General features: G+C 40.4%; 1 protein-coding gene across 1 annotated transcript in view; it reads right to left on the reverse strand.

Moving 5' to 3' along the window:
• The window catches only part of ZBED1 (zinc finger BED-type containing 1), a 168,408-nt gene that overhangs the window by 54,865 nt on the left and 96,062 nt on the right, over positions 1–17,481 (reverse strand). Inside the window, exon 4 of the mRNA XM_082304355.1 lies at positions 6,074–6,175. Coding sequence (XP_082160481.1) covers positions 6,074–6,175 — 102 coding nt within the window. The remainder of the gene's footprint in view (positions 1–6,073; positions 6,176–17,481) is intronic.

The raw sequence follows: 17,481 nt of genomic DNA on the forward strand, positions 1-17,481 counted from the left end.
AAAAAAAGTCAGGATTTTCATGAATGAAATCCTTACAGTTTGAAAGTCAGAAGTAGCCTAGTTCTTCTAATAAAAAATAAACCTTTTATAAGAAATCTGATATTTTTATATAGGATACATATCATTCTGGCAGACAACAATGCTATTCAAGTATAATAAAATCTCTAGTTGATGACTGCTGCTAAAAATCTGGGCGCTAAGTAAATGTTGGCATTGCACAATCCTTGGTTGCTCTGAACAAGCTGGGTTGGATACCGTCAGCAGTATCATGGTGCTCTGACACATGTGCCCAGACAAGTTACTTCCAGTACCCGAGGCACCTAATTCCTGTAAAGAGCAGTGTGTGATCAGCCAGCCTCCGCATAGTTTCCAGTCACCTCTCTCATAAAGGTGACATCTTCTGAAAAATCTGAGTAAATGGCATGTCATGCACTGAGCTTCTTCAAAAAATATGGCTCTGAGAGTACCTTCTCATTTTAGAACACATTAATGCTGCATGTTAGTGTCCTTATGAATCTTCTAGTTCTGCCCATCATCCATGGAATATCCATTTTAAGCCAAGCCCCCCACCTCCTCAGATTACCTTTTCCAGGTCTAAACATCTCCCAAAGGCTCAGCTCTCCCATGATGTCTAGTATCTACCATCCTTTACATACAGGTAAAGGGCCACTTGCCCTTCTGCTTGTCCTCCTCTCCCTTTCTCCCTGTCCCTCTACACCTTTTCCACCTCAGCTTTGCTTATGAATTGCTCTAATTTGTCTTCGAGGAAGGACAAAGATGAAACATGATGCAGTAATCAACACACTGGAATGAGATTCATGAGATATCAGATCCTGAGTTGACCACAGCCTTCCTGTGTGTCTGGAGGAGAAGCATTATTTTTGATGAAATCCAAGTTCCACTGGAGTCGACAGCAACCCTCCTCACTAACTTTCCCTCAAGGCCTTCTCCAGTGAATTTCCACTTCTCTGGGGTTTCCCTCCTTTTCATCTTACAATCTGTGTAGCCTGCAGCTGCTATAGAGAGGGGAGCTGGCTTTTACCTAATCCAGTGGGACAGGATCATTTCGTAGATCCCACTGCCGTAATGTAAGTAACTATTGTTAAACCTAACTAATCAAAACCACCTGTGATTAGGTAGGTACCTATACAATTGTTTGTATTTGATATATCCACTTGCTCCCACCCTTCAAATCTCACACTTCTTCTGAAGATTTAATCCTGCAAATACTCAGACACAAGAATAATATAGTGTGTGATCAACTATGACAGCATCCATGGGACTACTCAAATGGCTTCCTGCAAAGGATTATGGCTGAACTGCACATGACTGAACTGTGTGTAGGTAACACAAAAAAATATACGTATTTCACAAACTTACCTACTGATACAGCTTTTATCGTGCCCTAGGAACTAAAGAGGGAAGCTTATAGAGATTTATTCATTCTATCAAGAGACTGAGGTTTCTCAGATGATCCACAAAGTACAAAATATGAACATCTGAATTAGCCAGCAGTTCAGAAATATTGATTTTAAATTGGCTTAGATAGGCTTCAACCTGAAATATATTAACTGTAATCTGTCTACAATAGGCTAATAATATCCTGAAATCTCTAAGTTCTTTTTTTGTGTTTGTGTGTGTGCCAAGGAATATACTAAATGCCCTCAGCGTTCTCTGCCCCTCCTCTGCTAACCTGTGGCCAAAATCACAAACCATTCAATGAACTGCAACAGAGAAGGTAAATGGTATTTCATTGTTAATGAGTTAGACCATGCATGTTTGTTATCTATAGGTATTCTGTTACCACTAAAGATGATATGATTTTGGTGTTAGCTCTCTTGGTTTTAAGATCATTAAGTACTGTAAACAATGTATAAGTAAAAGCATTAACTACAAGGTGCTGAGAAACATTTCTAGCACACAGAGAAAACGACTGATTCAAGTTAGAAAAAACCTCTCTGGCATGAAGCAATGAATGACTACTGCTTGTCCAATTTAATGAAGTGTTTTACTATCTGTCCCTTTTGCAGTCACAGGAAGATAACAGACTTTCTAATGCATCTTAACAGAAACACCATTTTAATGAATGTATTAAACAATTACACTAGTGTACATGCTGTAATTCGATAAATGCTTTTCAACTGTACAAAGACACAGTTCTTTTCAAAAACAAAAACAAAAAATAAGCACCCAATTGCTAATTAGTGGACTAGAAGACATATTCTTCTGACCTTCTGTCAGATTAAATTTTCTAAACTGCTTGTACTGCATCCATTTTTCTGTGGCTCATAGTTCAGCTACTTAGCTTACTTTTTCTTTCACAGAAAATGGATTTGTTTTCTGTGTCATAGCATTTTTCTCTTTTTAGCACTAGCACATTATATTTTTCAAAAAAAAGTTTATGTAATACTCCATTTACATCTTTAATATGCTTTGTTTATTCTAAAAACTAAGAGCTGAGCATGCACATTACCGATGCAGAAAGCATAGTAATGGAGCAGGCCTTTATTTGTCAGCTGAAATAATGTGTGCATTCAACCAATTTTTTCCTTTTAAATTAGAAATTAGAAAGTTAAATGTATATGCTAAAATCAGCTATAACAAAAAGAGGTGACTCTAGCGCACTAATCTCCATTTTGAACACCCTAAATGTTCACATAAGACTTCTTAAAGTGCCTGAAGTAGTTGGATACCTAAACCTTACTGAAATTTTTGTGGGACCTGGGTGTCTAGCTCTAGGATAATACTTTGAAACTCAGGAGTTTAGTATTAATTTAATTTCCAACTAGATCCTTGAGTTAGGCAAGTGATGGAGATACATTTTTTAAAAAAATCACCAGTGACCTGGAAAACTGCTGAATTTCATAGTGATCTTAGGTCAGACATGTAGTATTGATTATTTACCCAGCACAGTAATTCATGCCAAATCACCTATCTTTAATAATATTGCAATGTAATTTCACAGTTTGCATTCTTGTATAATGTTAGAACTTTCCTGAATTCATCTTGAAATGTTTGGCTTTTTGATAGGTTCACACAAGCCCACAACAAATACCATATACCTTCATATACATACCAGAGATATGGAGATAAGATGTGGAAAGATCACTAATGTATAGACATGATTATATCAATCAATTTAAAATATTTTTATATAAAGCAATTAAATAATACTAATATAGTGTGCAAAAAATGCATTGTAACAGTTCTTGGCATTTTTACATTAAATGTAATAAAAAGGTGCAGTCCTTGGTAATAAACACCTGGCCCTATGACGATAGAGAGGAAAATTCTTGTTAGGTTGCCGATGGTCTGATTCAGAAGTCATGGGACCCACACAAAGTCTGATTTTCAAAACCTAATGGAAACTTTCCATTAGCCCCAACAGACTTTGGGTCACTCTCAAAAGCATATGACTGCCTATAAATGCATTGTGCAGATGCCTGGCCCACAGGCTCTTCACCATATGCTAAAAAATAAAAATACCTCTTCATATTAAGAACGCTAGAGCTTCAAGATATGTAAGAAACAAGAAAGTACTAGGTGATACCAAGAAACCTACTATTCTAGATGCATACACTAAGACATAAGAAAATTCACCATGTCATTATGAGATGTCCTGCAAGACATCTAATGGTCATGCAAAATCTAATTGACAACAGAGTTTTCTGACAGAAAGTGTACACACTCACTGGCAACATGCCCAACAGACATTTAAATATTGCAAGTATTGTCTTCCTCCGGGCACCCGAGCTTGCGTCCAGGGGATCACACGGTGAAGGCAGTGGAGTTGGCAACTGTGATGAGGCTTTTCAATGAGTAGGGCCTCCAGCCCTGCAGTCCATGATGGACTGAATCTTCCTCCTTAGTGCATTGCATTACAGTGAAAAAAATGACAAAAAAAAAATGAAAGAGAAAGGGAAAGGGTACAGGAAAGGCCTACCAGTTAGCCCAAACATCAGCATTTGTCTTGGATGTGCTCCACACTGATGGAAAGCCAAGAGAAGCTGTTCAAAGTTTTTTGCATCAGGCCATTTCTCCTCCATTAGGTCTGTTCATTTTCCTCTTCTGCACCAAGAAATCACTTGGGCTTTCACTACAAAACTAGTAGCAAAACTAAATGCTACAGATTATTTACAAGAGCGCAAAAAAGGACCAGAAAAAAAAAAGCAGAAAAGAGTTTTCAGAAGTGGAGGCTGGGGACTGGCCAGGTAATGGTCAGAGACTAACCTAATTATACAGGAGTCTTTACAGCAGCTTTGGACGTGATTGCTTCTGTGATTCTGTTAAAGATTCAGCAACAAGCAGAGTTGGACCATTCATTTTATTGTAGTTTCTAACAGGATTTTCTCAAACAACAGATTTCTCTTGCCAACTGTATTTGGTAACCAAGTGTAAGTGAAATCAAATGCCCTTCTTGCAGGTCACGAAAATATAGACTGATTCAGGCAAATATTAGTCTCAAGCTTCTTTCTTAAAAGAACCTTTGGGCCTGCACTCTTTGGTCTCGGATCATATTAGGCACATTAGGAGATCTATTTTCATATAACTTTGTTTCTTGATTAAGAAGGCATACTTAACTGCAATTTTCATCCATCCTGCTTCAGCAGCAGCTAGGGCAGAACAAAATCCTATATTCAGGAGGGCTTCCCAGCTGTGCTGTTGCTTCAGACCCATCGTTTCTCCCCCAAGCTGCCCCCAAGCCCCTGCTGCACAGCCCTGGCTTTACTTGTGCAGACAACCGGTGGAGGGCAGGAGATGCCTGATGGGTGCATAGATCTAAAAAACTTTTTTTCCACAAAATGCTGTGGTTTTCAAATACTGTTGTTCCCATCTGTGTAACAGTTTGCACTCTGCATCTTTAAAAGTAGGCATGTAAAATGAAAGATTTTGTAACCAGGACTAAATATCCACTACCTTTAATTACTGCACAATTAAAATAATAATGGTAGGCTTTTTTGACTAATCAAATAAAAATGAACATTTAATTGAACATTTCATTAATGTGCCATATCAATCAGGAAATAAAATACTCTTGAATTTTTATTGCAATATTTGCTTGTGTTACTGAGAGCTGTTTAAGGCATCAATGAATGTAACAAACTCATTTATTTACAGTACGTTTGCCCTCACTAGGACTGAAGGGTGCACAGGAAAACAGAAAATGTTCTTTGGGATGTCTTAATAAAAAGACATGCAAATAATTGGGAAAACAAGAACAGCAGCATATAACAGCAGAAACTTCTAAAAGAAGCCTAAATTGTTGCTGGCGGGTTTTTCCCCTAGTTAAATAGACAGGTGAAAATTCCCCTTTAGGAAAGCACATACAGAGCATGCAGGGTTTTTGGAGGAAAATTATTGTACGGGCTGCTTTCCAAAAATACTGTGGCTAGAAAACATAATTAGATGGCAAGTATGTGAATAACAGAAGTTAAAATCCCTAAGAGTAATGAGATCAATCTGGTAATTTTATGAATGCAAGATAAATGTTGTCCTTTTAATTTGTTCGCTGACCACTGAGGACACAGCTTTATGGACAACTTTCCAGAAGCACCTTGATCTAAGCAGTGACTGCTCTGATGTCGCTGGATAAGTTGCTAGATTTTATTTCAGATGGATTAACTCCCCAACCCAGCTCACCAGGCAGCCACAGTAAACACATGTGTTCATACAGGGAAAATATAAGGGGAGAGAAAGTAAATAAAGGTGAAAGGATGGGTTTTCTACAAACATAAAGTACAGCTTTCCTTTCCTTTTTTTCTTTTTTATTAGGGATGCTCAGATTCTTGTGAAGTCGCATGATTTTTAGTGCTGGACAGCTAAAAAACACAGCAAAGCAACAAGACTTGCAATAACATCACGAGCAGGGGTGGCACTGAAGTGTTTAGTCTGCTCAGCTGACAATCTCTCAAAAAAATGCATTTTCACTCCTAGAAAGACATCCCTGTTAATGCAGCCGTATTGTAACCTGCTGTATGGTTCAGATAATCGATTTGGAATGTGAAGTGGTAGACAAGAGCCCCATTTGTCACATCTTCCCCTGCAGATATGTGAAGAAAAAAATAGAACTCACCATTATTCACCAGGACATGGAGTGGACAATTCTTTGCTCTAAACCGCTGCACAAATTGCCGTATAGACTTCATGGAAGCCAAATCACAGTATAAAAACTCCACTGGGAGAGAAGAGGAGATGAACAAAAACAGAGTTAAGTCAGTTACAATGATATAAAAACACACTTATAGACATCAGCAAGGACTCCTGTGATAATGTCACCAGGAAAGTAAAGATTCTAAAAATAAACCAAGCTTTTGAAAATTATGGATGAAGCTGGTCTCAGAAGGTTCCTTCTTTCTCCTTCCTTCCTTCATTTCTATTTTTAAACTATTGATTCTTCACAGAGCAAATATGAGGAATGCTCCCAATCCTACTGGTTTTGATACTGCTACCATTTAGGAAGAGGGGTTACAGCTCTTCAGCAGAGATGATCAGATCATGGCAGCTGGAAATGAAATGGGGAGAGAAGAAGCCACATCGGGCACCACAATGTTTCCTTGTGTTTCTGATGCCAAATACACTGCCCTGTGTTTTTTTCCAGATTATCTGCTGAGTGTCTGAGGTCCGAACAGTGATGCAGTCTGACAACACATTATAAAACAAAGCTTTATTGAGGCAGTAGGAAAGGCAAGTAACAGCATACCCATACGACGACTCATTTGATCACTGATTGCAACCATGGCATCATAAGTGATGCCGTGGCTCTGGTGGACATCCAGGAATACTTGGTGCCTGGGTCACCTGGCAGCAACAACCGGTCACGTCAATGGCTTTTGAATGTGGGTAAGAGTCGCACTGCCCCTTGGCTCCAGCAATGGCAGTGTGATTTGAGAGGATCATACCTGACATGGATACTGTGGGTGGCATGCTGCCTACGCTGCTGACATCGGTCAGGGGGCAGGGTGGCAGGGGGTCGGCAGTCTGCCTGCGCCAGCGATGTTGGTCAAGGGGCAGTCAGCGTCTCAAAATATATTTAACACTGGTATGGTTTTATTTCTGAGAAAACATGTCTCTAACAAAAGCATCCTTTGTCCAAAGCATTAGTCAGCCATTGACCTTCACTAGAACACTACAAAATGAATTAATTAAAATAAAAAGGAGTATTTAAATCCCCCAATAACTTTAAACACATCAGATCTGAACATTCTTCTCCTGTTGCAGTTGTTCAGCTTTCACCCCCTGACTCTCATAGCACTGCTTCATTGGTTGCCTTGCCTTGCATGACAGCCATGACCAAGGTTATGAAGTGAAAACAAGTGGTACCCCCACACACAACAGCAGTAGGTATCCCCACACAAACTATCCAAATTCTTTAGAAACTCTGCAAAGGGGAAAAAGAAAGAATATTGTGACCTCATCCACCTGTTTTAGCCTTTCAGAAAGTATACATATTGCATGCCAGGCTTTTGTTTTTTTCAGCATTAGCTATGTTTTAAGCAAGAAACTGTGAGTCCCTAGCACAGATGTTATTCTCTTTTCTGGTTTACTACACGTCGTGGTGGGACTCCAAGTCATCTAGATGTTGTTAATTCCACCCCAGCCAGATCCAGTACACTAGAGCTCTGAGGCAGACATGCCTGAACCTCTTCCATAAAGTGAATTTTCCAAGAAAGACCAAAAGGCATTTCAACTTTAGAAAGTCAGACAGTACTGAGCAACCTCCAGTGACTAAGTCCAGAAGAAAGACAGACAAAGGCTGTACAAAGCATGCTCCCTTTGCTCACAGTTTCCTTGCAGGGTGAGTCCTTACTGTCAGGTTTAATTTCAGCAAACTCCCAGATTTCCCAAGCTGTGGCAACATCTGCACAGATGCCCGGTCCCCAGGATGGTTTTGGCCACCACAGCTGAGGATGGGAGGTCCAGGTCCTCTCTGTGTTTTCCCCACTCCCCTCTGCCCTCCCACCTCGTGGCCCGATGGCTGCTCCCCTGTGCTCCATGGGAAGGAACAGCCACCCCCTTCCTTGCACATGGCTTCCCCCACCTATTCCCATGAAAGAAACAGCCTTTAAAAGAAAGGAAAATTAAAGATGTACAGTTGTTCACACATGCTAAAGAAAGCCTTTCTGACAAGAACATTAAACTATTGGGTAAACAGGCTCTGCAATAAGAGACCTCCTGCTACTCTTTTCCCCGGTCCATCAGTGATGTTCACCAAACTGTTTCATCCTGTCACAACCAAGGCTGTGAGCTATAATGCCTCTTTATAGTGTGTCTGTACAATAAGAGTTTAGGAAGGCCTGCAGGCACAACAGCAAGCTAAATAACAAAAGACAATCAGGGCTCTTATTAAAGTCCTTTACAGGAGAACAGTTCCTTCAGTTCCCTTCAGTTTTACACAATACAGGGCTTTAATAATCCTTATATATTTTGAACCTAGACAGTACTAGTCCTCTGAAATTGTCTTAGTGAATTTATATAAATTACTCAGTGGCCTTTTCCATTAAAAAAAAAAACAAACCCCGAAAGCTTAGATTCCAGTTTTAAGGTAGCGTAAATACATTTTTTCAAAAAGGCTGTAAAGTCATACCATTTCAACAACACTGACCCATGAATAACACTGGACAATTTCTTGAGCTCCCTATAGACCTTTAGGAGCTCTGCAATTTTGTTTAATTTCACTGATGTCCTGCACCTGGAGGTGGTAAGGAAATGCAAAAGTTATTAACTCCTGTAAAAGAAGAGAGTTGTTCAGGTCATTCCTCTTGTGGCCTAACAGCTATATAAAACCACATGAACAGCACTGTAATTGCTCGGATGCACAAAACCTGGTTGACCTAACTTATTAGTAACTAGTGTAACAACGAATGGAGTAAAGACCTAGGCAAAGCTTTGTGCTGACTGCTGTTGCTCTGCTTCTCCAGGCAGCTCATCAAGGAAACAGATTAGGGAAAGCATGATCAGCTGCTTAGGAGGCAGCCACTCACGCTGCCAATGAAGGAGTCCCTTTTAATACAAAATATTCATCTTGGTACAGAAGGCATTGGACTTTCATTAGCTGCAGTATTTTGTGGCACAGTGTAAGGTCCTACCACTTCTTCACCACCTGTGTGGACTGTGACAACATTATTGACTCTCCTGGGTTTTGCTAATGACATTATATATGCAAGGAAAGCAGGCCCCTGAGAACATTCACTGAGCTAAATTTTAATCTCTCCCCTCATCTGACCTCGAAATTGTCCTTTTCTGCATTGCCAACTACAATGGTGGTTAGATAACCAGTGTGCCAAGGCAAGTGCTTTTCAGCAATCCCATCCTTCCTGGGAATTAACTTTTTGCTACATCTGTATGATCTCCCCTCCCTTAATTTTGTAGTTTTGCAGAGCAACTGCTATCCTTCATTATGAATGTACAGTGCCCAGAGTAATGGCATACTAGGCCAAGGCTATCATTACTAAGCTTATTTACTTGCTCTACTTGGGAAGCATGTCATCATATTCAGTATTTGTAAAGCATTTGCCATCAAAAGATCAGAACATGCTTTGGAAAGGAAAACAAATAAACAAATCAAACCCCAAACTTCTTTTTGCTCATGGGGCAGAAACATGAATTGCCAAAGTCCTTGTTCGTGCTTATTCGTGCATGGCGGCTCTTTGCCAGGGAGGCAGCCTCACTGGCACGACGCTGTGCTGACTGAGGTGCCGTACCACTCGAGAAGAGTGCCAAAACACGGCTCCAAGTCATGTGCTGACTCAGCGGCAGGGCCCTGAACAGAAACCCAGTTTCTTCTTTGTCCTGTGGTCTGAGTATTTAATTTTTTTTAGCAGTGTACTGAAGAATTACACATCTAGAAGCTAAGGACAATGGTTAGTTTCTAGAATATTTCAAAGCATGCACAAATAACCTACGCAAGCCATTTTTTTAAATGTCTTAATAAAGACCAGTGTTTAATAATGCAAGCAAATAACCAAACCTGAACTTGAACTAGCAATGAACTTGAACCGCTTTTCAGAAACAACGATGGCAACAGGTTTTCTGTATGGGATAGGTATGAGCAAAAAGAATAAATATGTGCAATAAAAACAAGCAAACTGAAGCATATGCCAAAATTAATATTTATATATGTTACTTCTTACCTTTTCGGTTTGTCTGCCACTAAACTTCAAATTATTCAAGTACCTAATAATTGACAATAGTGGTCATTATGCTTTTGAGTTTAATAGTATGTTTTCAAAACTAACTCTTCCTTTGATTTGCTGTATACCACGAAGAACAAAAATGTGGAATAGAATCTACATGTAGAATATCTGCAGCTAATGCTACTGAAATACTCTATTTTCTAACTCTATCCCATTTTAGCTCTCCTTCTCCTATACTTCCCCTTGCTTTCAGGTACTTCTAGGATGACAGACATGCCTGCATTTCCTTCTTCTAGTGGATATGTTCTTGTTCTTACCTAAATAATCTTTCCAACGAAAGCAAGTGAGTACATAATTGTCAGACACTGGCTAAAATATTCACTGTTAAAAATATTTCACTATTATTTTCTAGTAATTTGATGACTCAGTTGTCAGAAAGTTATTAGCTAATAAAATATAAAAGGAGCATAATTTCCCAAAAGACAGCTAGAGTAACTTATGCCATTATTCACATATGAATAGATACATATATGATGGTGCTACAATTGCTGCTTTGCCTAATTGCTTTCTTTCAAACATGTATCTGCCTGGTGCAGCATCTTTTCAGTAACAGAGAAGTTGGTACGATGTTTTTCGGGCTGCTCCTCAATAAGGCCATACAAATCCCGCAAAGCTATGCTGGCTGACCACACACAACACCACCGAGCACCTGTACAGTTCAGTGCCTGTTCCTGCACTGTGCAACCTCTGCTCGCTTGGTCGTGGTAACTGCAGACAGAGGACCTGAAGGACAGGCACCCGGTGGCTCTTGGAGAGCTTTCTGACACATAAGCCCCAAGGAGCCCCAGCATTAGGAGAGCCTGACACAGCCCCTGAGTGTTCACACTCCCCCGAGTTTCCCCCTTCGAGTCAACTTTCCCATTTCTGTCCATCTGTTTCTTCACACTATTAGCACACCTTTCTTTTTGACGTCTGGAGTTCCCTTCCTTTGCTTGTCATGCCAGCCCAGTTGACTCTGGTTGCACATTTCTTCTGTGTCTGTATCACTAAGACACAAAAAGCATGAAAGGGGAATTTTGGTCTACTATGGAAGGAAAATTCAGAAGCAAAAAGAATGGACAGATATTGCAGTGAATGATGAGGGATGGTAACTTCCGAGATATTCACTGATCAGCTGAATACAGGAAAATGCAATGTTTGGGCTCCTGCATAGGCTGTATCACTTAGGTTTGATTTAGATCTGATTAAGATGAAATGGAGGTCACCTACCAACTACCACTTTTTCTGCATTCCACTGTAACTCATCATCTTGAAATTATTCTGGACAACTACAGCTTCACTTCAGCAGAAATCATAAGTCAGAGTCAACTTTCTTTTATTACTTATGCCAAAGCAGTTTTCTATCATGCTTTCACTTTCTTTTTTTTTTGTGTTAGAAACACAAGCAGGGGATCCATTCTAGGGAAAGCTGCAACTCCTCCCAGCACAGCAGGTTGCTGAGAACCTGCAGTTCATGGTGGAAAGAGGACTACAGACAGGATTGCCTTGCCTGTTCCCATTTGCCACCCATCTATGCAGTATCTGAAGATACCAGCAGGAAGAGTTACTTCTCTAGCAAGGAACAAAGAATGGTTCCTAGACAAGATAATAAAAAATGATCCTCAGTAGTCACATATTCATGCTCAAAAACATGTTGCAAAAGCTCCACACAGGTGCATTGTTCTCTGGCTGCCGTATCTCTGCAGGAGGCACTGAGGAATTTGGCCTATTGGCCGCTGTTCTGCCTCACAGAGTTATACTTTGGCATCTGCACAGCAGCAAGGAGAAATGTTGTCCTGCTCATGAAAGAACTGAGTATGCTTCTGAGCACCTGGACAATGCAACAGAGATGTTGTTTATCAGAAAGTGCTCTTAATGAGGCAAATATCTACTATCTGATAGATGCTGCATTGCAGAGCTAGAAAAGCTGTGTCAGCAAGGTGGCAGGTGGAAATGAAGTAGAGCAAAACCCAGGAGAGAAAAAACATGAACTGTGAGGAGGAGAAGACATAAATCAGTACTGACTGGAGCCTCCTTCCCTTTCGTCACTGCACTGTCCTTGCTGACACTAATAAACAGTGGCTGCAGCTGGTCCAGTCTTCAGAGACAAGCTTGGTATCTCCCTTCTCCTGTGGTCCTCTCCCCAAAGTAAGGTGTCCCACAATCAACTCATCTTTCTCGGCAATCTCTGCTCATCTGCTTCCACATCTTCTGGTCAAAACAAAAGTCCTTCTCAATAAAAACAGGGCTGCCAAGGGAGGGGGAATGAACTTCTGGAAATTCTGACCAGCTGAGCTCAAAACTGTGGCCGTTACATGACAACACTGTGAGTGGAAAATGCAAAAGAGCTTCTCAGCTGCTAACACAAACCTGGGGTTTATCAGTCTACAAACTGGGTATGTGTGGAAGCACACAAGCCTTCATCAACAGAACATGACTCCTGCTAACAGAATTTTCCTACATTGTCTGGGACTAACACAAGGGCTGGGATGCAAGTTTTGCTCAGACGTGCATGGTGACAGAACACAGCATGCTATTCAGAACCATAAGATGCTTACTTTAAAAGGCCTTCTAGGAAAACAAAAACAAACAAAAACCCACAGGTAAATAAGGCGTGTACCAGCCAATTGCATATTGAGGCGTACAATGAGAGACAGTCATCATAAATGCAGTAAGCACAGCATCTCCTATTTATGCTGTGCTCCTGCCCTTATGCACTTGATGACCTCTCTGGCTTCTACACTACAAGCACTCCAGAATCTCCCCCATTCTGCATTAGCAGCCAAGATTCACAGGAATTAAATATTTAATATTAAATATTAAATTCATTAATGCACAGAAAATCATAGTATGTGCAATCGTAGCTACGGCACTGGTTGACCCTGAATTCCAGCTGTGGTTATGGTGACAATTTGCAGAATTTTGGCTCCTAATCCTTCAAACTATTTTACTTATGTGACTGTGGACCAAAATGTTGGCTGTTGCCTGTTGTGCAGCTTACAAGTTCCCCCCCAGTCTTCTCCTCTGTCCTTTATTAGTCTGAATAATTTTGTGGCACTTTTTCAGATCACTGATCTTTCATAGACTATTAATAAAATAATAAACCATGGCTAACTCTAGCACAGATTTACTGTTCAAGCTGATGCTTGTGATATGCCATTGAAGAAAAAGACAGATGCAACACATCCACCTGGCAAAGTGTGTGAGTGCACTGCCATTTAAAGCATATTTAAAGACATACGGTTTAGGTACGGTCATTAAAAGATACACTCACAACTTGAGTTAGACTAGTTTGTCTATGGCCTTCCAACAGGCAAGTGAGAGCACTTAAATTCAGCTGCTCCTTCTCGGAGTCATCCATTCTACTGCCATTAACTTTAAAGGCAGTCTAAAGAGCTTAGCTTCCTGCGCCTAATGTTAGCCTTTGTGAACAGCCTCTGTGTGTCATCCTCCAGCCTATTCAGTGAAAAAAGAGCTCTGCATCGGTGTTCACGACATAAACAGAAATTCACATTGGGCAAATATTAGTAATTCATGCTTTTTTTTTCTTCCTCGAGATGGTTTGAACATTGTCTTCTCAAAGAGCTATTGTAAAAAAAGGCATTTCATGGTGCCATTTCTTAACCATGTAGCTTTAACCTATTGTACTAGAAGAAACAGGGAAAGAAGACTTCAGCTTTCCAAGAGATGCTTTCTCTCTCACAGGTGGAAGAGTAAAATAAAAAAGAAATTTGGTCTTGGAAACTGAGCAGTCTGGCTTAGCTACTTTCAACTTCCAGAAGAGAAGTGTGTGGCCTAGTCTGGTGATCCTTTAACTTGTTAAATTCAACAAACACCCCAGTAGCTCTTGTGTACTGGTTAATCAAAATAAGCAAAATTCCAGGGTAAGAACACTGTTTCAGTTTCACTACCAGCAGCTCCCATTACTGTCAAAATATCAGCTCATCACAGGACAGCCCCTTGAATGGCTCCACAGATCAAGCTGCCAGAGCACTGGGACGTAACAGCAATACCAAAAGGAGGTAGTCCATGTAAAGCAACAGAAATGCCCATGTGCGACTCTGCTAATTGCACCACTGGGTAGGATGTTATTTAAATATGCTACCATTTTAGCACAATTCCTACAGACATAGCATGCTCTGGGTTTTCGAAATATGCAAGTAGTGCTTTGCTGTATAATATTTCATATTTTCTGTTCAGCAGGCACAGGGCTTGAAAAGAAATAAGCTGCCATTAACTTGTCAGAAAAGTAACCTTTGGAGGTGGTGGCAGCAAGACAAGAGAGGTGGGATCCATAGCCAGCTCCCAGAGTGAGAAAGGTTATCTCAGCTTCCCATGGGTAAAATTTCCTCCAGATTATTGACTGGAGAGGCTTAATTTTTTTAGAATAGCAAATACAATAATAGATACAGACAAAATTTCCTCATATGCTTGCTGGAAATTAGGTGCCACTTCCCTCCTCCTCTTCCTGAGTTTAGGTGCCCATCACCCAGGTTTCTGACTGCAGGGAGACAAAGTCCTCTGATATCCTCCCTTGTTGCTATGAGAAGACTTTGTTTTTACCCCACTGAACAACTACTTTGGGAACCTCTTCTGTCATCATTTCTAGTATCTACTGGTATGCCTTCACATAGGTTGAAAGGAAACATGATTTTGTCAGCTTCATAGGCCCGTTTAGAGATCTGTGGAGAAATGGTGGGAAAATGACATGGCCACACCAGTTTCACTCTGGGGCTGATATTTGGCAAAAAAAAAATGTGGAAATGCTTCCCGTATCTCTTTTTGAGGATTGATGAAGTCAGCCTTGATCCTGTTCACAGCTAAGTATGTTTTCTTCTCTCCACGGAGACCAGGAACAAGGGGACAGGCCCAGGTAAAATCCCTCTGCCTCATGGGGACAGAAGAGCTCACAATGAGCATTTGAAGATTCATCTTTTATGGACAGAAGAGAAGATGGTTTAGAATACCCTCATTCCTATTATATATACTTTCAGATGTATTTTCCTCTTGCTCCCTGGTGAACAGATTTTTATACTAAATTTCATTGCTATATTTTGTGAATTGCTGATATGTTTCTTTTTCTTCTTGGGTGACATTTACTCCTTACAGTGGCTTATATCTACACTGTGACTTATACCTCATTTAAAACCTCAAAATATATGGCACATATGTGACACACACATTACAGTGTCCTCATATTGACACTTTCCATCAGGAATGAAACTCACATAAAGAGCTTTTTGGAAGTAATACAGAGTCAAGCTATTCAAGAAGATAAAAGTCAGCAAGGCTTTTATAAGGAGACAAAATGAAAATGTACTTCAGAGCAAGCTAGGAGCATGAGTCTTCCTAGAAAAGATGCTGGGTCCACAACTGATTTAAACTGGTATAGTTCTGCAAAGTATATGGAGCTATCATTTGTTTCCAGTTTCTCAGCTCTGGACTTGCACATTCCCAATGCATCTTGGGCTGGGTAGCTTAAAAGTTAAGATATCGAATCACGTATATAATTTGATGATCAAGGACACACACATGCATAGGAAAGAGCACCAGTGAGGATAAAAAAAGGCCCAGCGATCTTTTGCTGGCAGCCTTCTTCAGAATATTTTATTAGCCATGTACCCTGACTAAAACATGCACCAGCACTCCTCTTGAGCTGCTTCCCTCTTGACTTGCAGAATTTCTTTTCTATATGAACAGCTTACTGTTCACAAGCAAGTGTAATTTATTTTTTCAAAAAATTTTCTCCAAGCTAGCCAAACTCTACCAAATTCAATTTAGTTTCAAATTAGCTACGTTGCTCATATCTTTACACCCCTAAATCTTGCTTCCCTTAGCCTCCCTAATTTATTTGTTTTTTAATGTGAAAGTGTACTTTCTTCATCTTATAAAATAAAAAAAGAAGCCATCACATTCCCAATATATTCATTCTGGAGAGAGAATCAACACAAGCTTCAGTGAAGAAGAGGCTGTTCAGAAAGCCAAGGGTTTGCTGAAACAGGGCTACCTTAATTACAGGCACTCCTACAGCCATAATATCTGTAGAACAGACTTTTTGTTTTAGTTGCTATAGTAATGAACCTCCAAATCCAATTAGCCTGCTTTTGGACTGAAATAGCTCAGCACTGATGATACCTCAGTTCCCACAGTGGCCCAGAACTGAGATGGGCTACTTGGTCATTGTTGGTGCGGCTGTGGCTTCTCCTGTCCTCTCGTGGATGTAATTGTCAAGAGATGTGAACTGGCTTGTAACCTTCAGTCTTTTAAATTTTACCTGCTATCAATGAGTTTTAAAAAAAGATTAAGGCCTTCTGTGCTATTTTATGGCAAATATCAAAGGTTTCATTTAAAACTGAGAATGCAACCAGCGTGTCCTAGTCTGCTGTGCAGGAGCTTCTTTCCATAAGCCAATATCAAATATATACTTAGAGATCTGAAAAAAATCCCTTCCAGTAGGACTGTTTGTCAGTACACTGTCTAGATATTTTGTATATGAAATCAACTTTTAATTCATGGCCAGATTTCAATACCAGGGAATCATTATGTGTTGGCAAAACAACTCTCCCATTGGCTACATTTCCTGAAAAGAGCATGCATTTTCTGAGAATAGCTGCTTACCATTTCAAAACCACCAAAATAAAAACCTCCAGTGTGAAGAAGTATGTTTGTAATAAGCTTTGGTATTACCACGAAAACACCTCAGCAAATATTCTGCTCCACACCCTCTGAGGTAACACAGAGAGGTTGATAGCGTCTCTCCTTTGTAGTACTTCAAGGACAAAAACCTTGCAGAGTCAATGGAAATAAAACAAAGAAGAAGGGAATAATATTTCCAAGCTCCAGGCAAGAATAACTTTGAGTTATCCAGAATACAACATCTTTTGCTCTAGACATGAGAATTATCCATAACACATACTTCTGCAAACACTACCTTCCTTTTCCCCAGAAGTTTTATGCTTTTTCCCCCGTGTCAGTCCTAGCACCCATGTGGAATGCTTGAGCAGCTGTCATATCCAGCTTCAATCAACTTTTTTTTCTCCTTTTTCTCTTTCTTTGGAGATAGCCTTTGCACGGATCAGTGAGTCACTCCTCCCTTCTGGCAGCAGAGGCAGCAGAGCTGGCGGAGGGGAGGCAGCAGGAGCAGGCAGCTGGGTTGGAGGAGACGCAAGAAGCAAGGGCTGCCCCTTCCACCAGTTGTGCAGTTTTAGGGCCAGGTCAGTCACAGCTAACCTGGTTTCTGATCACCCTGAGGGGTGGCTGCTCTCCCCTCGCATCCCTGCCCCTCTTAGCTCCTTCCACACAGGTCTGC

The sequence above is a fragment of the Platalea leucorodia genome, assembly GCF_965183815.1.
Source record: "Platalea leucorodia genome assembly, chromosome: 2".
NCBI lineage: Eukaryota > Metazoa > Chordata > Aves > Pelecaniformes > Threskiornithidae > Platalea > Platalea leucorodia.